At 44.5% G+C, this 5,835-nt stretch overlaps 1 protein-coding gene across 1 annotated transcript in view; it reads left to right on the forward strand.

Annotated features, from left to right (window-relative positions):
• Positions 1-318: 318 nt before the first annotated feature.
• LOC109463496 (ras-specific guanine nucleotide-releasing factor 1-like) overlaps positions 319-5,835 on the forward strand; it is a 26,143-nt gene continuing 20,626 nt past the window's right edge. The window contains exons 1-3 of the mRNA XM_019760331.1: positions 319-322; positions 617-780; positions 4,685-4,760. Of these exons, the coding sequence (XP_019615890.1) occupies positions 319-322; positions 617-780; positions 4,685-4,760 (244 nt within the window). The remainder of the gene's footprint in view (positions 323-616; positions 781-4,684; positions 4,761-5,835) is intronic.

The raw sequence follows: 5,835 nt of genomic DNA on the forward strand, positions 1-5,835 counted from the left end.
TGGCATTACCACTCACCTGGGTTACGGGTTACCGAGTAGAACTGTAACAGCAACTCTTCTCCCTGAGTCAGAAACATCATGATTGAGACCAGCCCAATTTCTCACAAGTAGTGAGGACTAACTGACCCAATAGGAGAAGCAGGGGTTGTTGTATCCAACGTCGTGCTTTATCCAAAATCAGGCCCAGACCAGGCACGGTTATTGGATAGTCCAGGCGTATCCAGAACCGTGCCTGGGGCAAATGTACGTTCTCGGATACATACGCGGAGACTATCCAGATCCTGATCCTACCTCAGAAATAAATAGGCACGGTTCTGCATGGGTACGAACAGCTTCTTGTGTTCAAAACTGTTGTTTATTCAGAGCCATGCTCTGGCACAAGTCTGGATAGTCCAAACTTATCCAGATCCGAGCTTACGAGATCAATGGTTAGAACAATATTCAAGATTGCTCCTAACCAATGTGGTGTACAGAGCTTTGCGAACATCAATGTTAGCGCATGCTTTAAGGTGTGCATAAAGAATGGATTTTGTGTTCTTGAGTTGTAGTTTTGCTCTTCAATGTAAGTTACCAACTCAGGTGAATATTCATGCTTTTATATGTGTTTTATGTGCAGGAACCCTGGTGCAGCTGTCTGTTGACCGGGGCCGGTCCTCCTCCCGGGTCCGCCTGAGTAACAAGGAGAAGGAGTCCGCCCGGCAGTGTTTCCTCTTCTCCCAACACCTCATCATCACAACCAGAGGGTCGGGAGGCAAGCTGTACCTCAGCAAAGTGCGCAAGGTGAGCAAGAACTACTCCTCTGTATGTGTCTGTGTGTTCGTGTGTGTGTCTTTCCTGAGAGAACAACCCTTCTTCTTTTGGTCTGTGTGAGTCTTTCCTTTGAAAAATAAACTTAAACTTGAACAATGGACTCTTCAATTATCTTTGTACTTAATTTTTAAGCTCAAATTTGATTTGTTCAAGTTGAAACTGAGCTATCCTGTTGTATGCTCAGTTGTATTATGAGACTGCTGATAGCAGTAGCAGTATGTGTTTGTGTTTGCATGTACATGTATGTATGTGTGTGTGTGTGTGTGTGTGTGTGTGTGTGTGTGTGTGTGTGTGTGTGTGTGTGTATGTGTGTATGTGTATGTGCGTTCGTGCGTGTGTGTTTTACATGTATGTGTGGGCGTGTGCTGGAAATGGACTGTCGAGTAAAATCCAGTCTCAGCATGCAACGCTTCCAGGCCAACTAGACCGGGCGCCGTTTGCAACAAAATGATTAATATTTGTATCTGGAGTAACATCCATGAAAGAATTGCGATTGTCTGCTTAGCACAATGTCATTTTGCGGCAAGGCATTGCATCATCATCGACATAACTCATAAAAAAGATAAAACTCATTGTGGCTCTATAGCGACAGTTGGAAGAGGACCAAAGCTAACCGGGCTATGTTTGTGTCTGTGTCTGAGCAGAATTATGTAATTTGCACATCCTTATATTTGTTTGTAAATCTGTTAGCAACGTTAGCATTGTACTATGTATGATGACCTATCATTAAAACCTCTTTAACAAGCTAAGTCACTAGTTGTGTTTATTTCAATGTGTTGTGTTCACAACGCCATTTTGAATATACCTTTACACTCTCAAAATGTGAAAAAAGCTAGATTATAAGCTAGATACACATAATATTACTTTTATTATTATCATTATCAGAAAAGATACGAGAGCCCCGAGGTAAAAAGGGAACAGCTATACAGAAAAGTATCTAGGGGCAAATATATGCCATAGTCTGACTATGTTCCTGGAGACGTGGAGACCTTGCCTAATCCCAACCCATTCAGGCATGGTTATGGATACAATCATAGTACTGCTGCCGAAGAAATTATCCTGACCTCCCCTCGGCGTGTAATGGCACAGCCCTGATTACCCGACGGAAGCCGAAGCCGCATAAACCCCGGCGCGGTTCGGGTCGCCTGGTCGTCTAGCAACCGATGTGAGAGGAATTGCGCGGGTAAAAATCTCCCGCCATCTGAGGCGGGCAGGTGACGCGATGTGCGGGGTGGTAGCGCGATGCGGATAGCCTCTACCAGGCTTCGGGAGGCGGTTGTAGCGCGATGCGGATAGCCTCTACCAGGCTTCGGGAAGCGGCTGCAGCGCGATGCGGATAGCCTCTACCAGGCTTCGGGAGGCGGCTGTAGCGCGATGCGGATAGCCTCTACCAGGCTTCGGGAGGCTTGTAAAAAAATCTTTTTAAAATTTTTGAAAAGAAGTGCTCCTCTCTGTGCGAGTGCAGGCAGAGGTTGGTGGTGGTAGTAGCAGCGACAAAAAAGGGCCATATATAAAAAGCAAACGATCTTCCACCATCAACCTCTGCTTGGAGAGTATGTAGGCGCACATATTACAGTATCTGTGTCGCGGCGATTCCCGTGGGTACGGAATACAAACAGCCCATTATCCATTCAGAACATCGCAAGCCACTATAGAAAAGCCTGACTGGGATTAAAGCAAACACGTCACACTGATTTATTATTATTACCACAACGCGATTATTGTGAAACCACTTCACAATGGGAAAACCGCGTATCGTTTACACATTGCGGCTTGGCCCGGTATAAGCGTACGGTGCTCATAGCCTCCATAGGCCGCACCAATTTAATTTCTTGGTTACCGGACTCGCCCGCTTCATTTTTTTCTTATTTGAAAAAAAAAGATCAGAATCAGCTGCAGGATGCTCATATTTTGCCCTGAACAGTTGAAAACAGTCCTTCTCATCTTAGTTGCTACAGTTATTCCATCTTTCAATGCAATGCTATCATTAAAAGTTCAAAATTCATTGTTTAAATTTTGAACCAGCCTGGTATGTTGACTTCATTGCTCCTATCGTACCATTTTGGGCCATAATAGGATGCCTAGGCGACCTATGCTGTATAATGATCACTGATGGTAATTTTTATGCCCGCTAAAATTGCTCTCAAATAAACCATAGATCGAAAAATAAAGCAGCACCTTCCCATGTTGCACGTTGCACGTCCCTAGATATTTACGTAGGTTCATACGACAATATCCACGGTAACCAAAAGACTTGAGCAGGGCTGTAGACCTTATGTATGCACGGTTGTGGAAACCATGGGGACTTATTCATGAAGGAGAGATTAAGAGGTGGATGCGGATTACCGCTGAGGATTATCTTCACCACAAATCATGCATTTTACGTTGCGAAGCCGGCTGGAACGATTTTAAGTTTTACAAAATTGTTACGAAGATCACAGAGAGCATCACTGCCCAGCGTAAGTAGCCTGGGTGGTAGCCCCTACCGCGAATGAGAGATAACCCCTCGGCCAGGGAAGCCACACGCCCCGCTGACCCCGATTTGGCACCCTGGCTCTTGTTATCTCTTCTCGTCCAAAGGGTTTGGGGCAGCCTGGGGTTGGCGGCGGATACAGTAGCGGACATTAGGGCTTCTTCCCACCAAAAAAATCTATCGCTTATGAACGCCAGCGTCTGGCACCCAGGCTAACCGTAATAGCTATAGAGCTCATGTATTACTGGCTGTTTAAACCACGACGGTTTATTTATGACGTTCGGAGGCGTAGGATAAAAATGCGGATTACCTCTAGGGATTATCTTCACAAATCCTGCGTGCTGTGTTGCGAATTAGCGCAGGGATTATTTGCAATCTTTACAGAATTGTTACAAAAGTCAGAACAGCATCCCTGGCTGACCTAATTTATTCCTAACCGTGGAAACCATGACGATTTGTATATGACGTCCGGCGGCATAGGTTAAGAGGTTATTGCGGATCACCACAAATAATTATATACACCACAAAATGTCACTGTTATGCTTTGCGAAAGCGCTGGAACGATTTTAAATTTTGCAGTATTGTTACGAAAGTCAGACCAGCATCCCTGACCCCATTTATTCCTAATCGTAGACGATTTGTTTATGACGTTCGGCGGTATAGGTTAAGAGGTTATTGTGCATTACCGCAAAGAATTATGTTTACTACAAATCATGCATATAATGTAACGTTATATTGCGAAGACCCGATTTTGAATTTTGCAGTATTGTTACAAAAGTCGGAGCATCATCCCTGCCCTCGTATATTCCTGACTATGGAAACCATGACGATTTGTTTATGAGGTTAAGAGGTGAATGTGAATTACCGCAAAGAATTATTTATGTTCACCGCAAACCAATCATGCCTTTTATGTGTTGCGAATGCGCTGTGATCGTTTTAAAATTTGCAGAGTTGTTACCAAGGCCTAAACAGCATCCCTGCCTAATTGCAAAGGGGTTAATTTTCCTGTTCTCTCTCTCTCGTTCTCTCTGTCTCTCAAGGACATTCGATCCGCCATTTTGATTCTGTGTTCTGTCCGTCTTAGCAACGCCCGACGTCAGAGCCGGCGGGCCGTACGTCACGTGCGACAACAAACCGAACGGAGCGAGAAAAAATGACGGCACGGCCGCTCGCAAAACCCGAGCTAGCTAGCGCCGCCGCACAGCAATACTAAACAGTTCTGATATCATTATTATTATTATTATTATTATTACGAATTCGGCGTGATGCTGTCGCGGCCTGGAATGCCCTTCCACCCTCCCCGGATATCTGCGGTGTAAACTAAACATGGCGGCCGGCCGCTGCGGGTAGCGGAGAGGGAACGAAAACCTCTCTCACGGCTCTTGTGTTGTTGGTACTCAGGGCGGGGCGAGGATCTCTCTCATGGACGCCGCTCTCACGGAGGACATCACCGAGGCTTCGGATGAAGAAAGCACAGGTGAGAACACATCACAACATCCTCCTGCTCTACATTATCCCCATCTCTATGTCTGACCCAGTATTTACGCTATGTAATATTGTAAGAAAGGGAGGGGAAGGCTGTGATTTTTTCCCCTCGCATGTAATGTAATGTATACATGTACATACAGGGCATCTGTGCATGTACAGGTGAACAAGCTCCTCTATACATAATTCTCATCTTCTGCATCATACATTCATGTCTGACCTAGTATTTAGGCTGTGTGATATTGTAGGGAAGGGAGGAGAGGCTGTGTTTTTCTCTCGCGTAATATATAATGTATGTACAAACATACAGAGCATCTGTGCATGTACAGGTGAGAACACACACAGCATCCTCCTGCTCTATATTATCCCCATCACTATGTCTGGCCCAGTATTTACGCTATGTAATATTGTAGGGAGGGGAGGAGAGGCTGTGTTTTTTTCTCACGTAATATATAATGTATACATGTACATGTACATACAGGGCATCTGTGAATGTACAGGTAAGAACACATCACAACATCCTCCTGCTCTACATTATCCCCATCTCCTTCACAGTTCCCTGTCTGACCCAGTATTTACGGTGTGTAATATTGTAGGGAAGGGAGGGGACACTATGCTTTTTTCCCTCGCATGTAATATAATGTACCCATGTACATACAGGGCAACTGTGCATGTACAGGTGAAGAAGTAACATCCTCCTGCTCTATATTATCCCCATCTCTATGTCTGACCCAGTGTTTATGGTATGTAATATTGTAGGGAAGGGAGGGAAGGCTGTGAATTTTTCCTGCACGTAATATATAATGTGTACATGTACATACAGGGCATCTGTGCATGTACAGGTGAACGCACAGCATCCTCTTCTCTCTATAGCATCATTTCATCTTCTGCATCTCACCTGACCCAGTATTTACGCTGTGTGATATGATTTGTAAAAAGAGAGGGGATTTTCATCTTCATTTTATGCCTATATATAACGTTATATATTTTATGCCCACTATATATATACACTATGTTTTGTATTGCTATCTGTATTTATGCCAAAAAACAGTTACTCAAGCAACTGG

Source organism: Branchiostoma belcheri, unplaced genomic scaffold, assembly GCF_001625305.1.
Source record: "Branchiostoma belcheri isolate BF01 breed outbred unplaced genomic scaffold, Haploidv18h27 scaffold127, whole genome shotgun sequence".
NCBI lineage: Eukaryota > Metazoa > Chordata > Leptocardii > Amphioxiformes > Branchiostomatidae > Branchiostoma > Branchiostoma belcheri.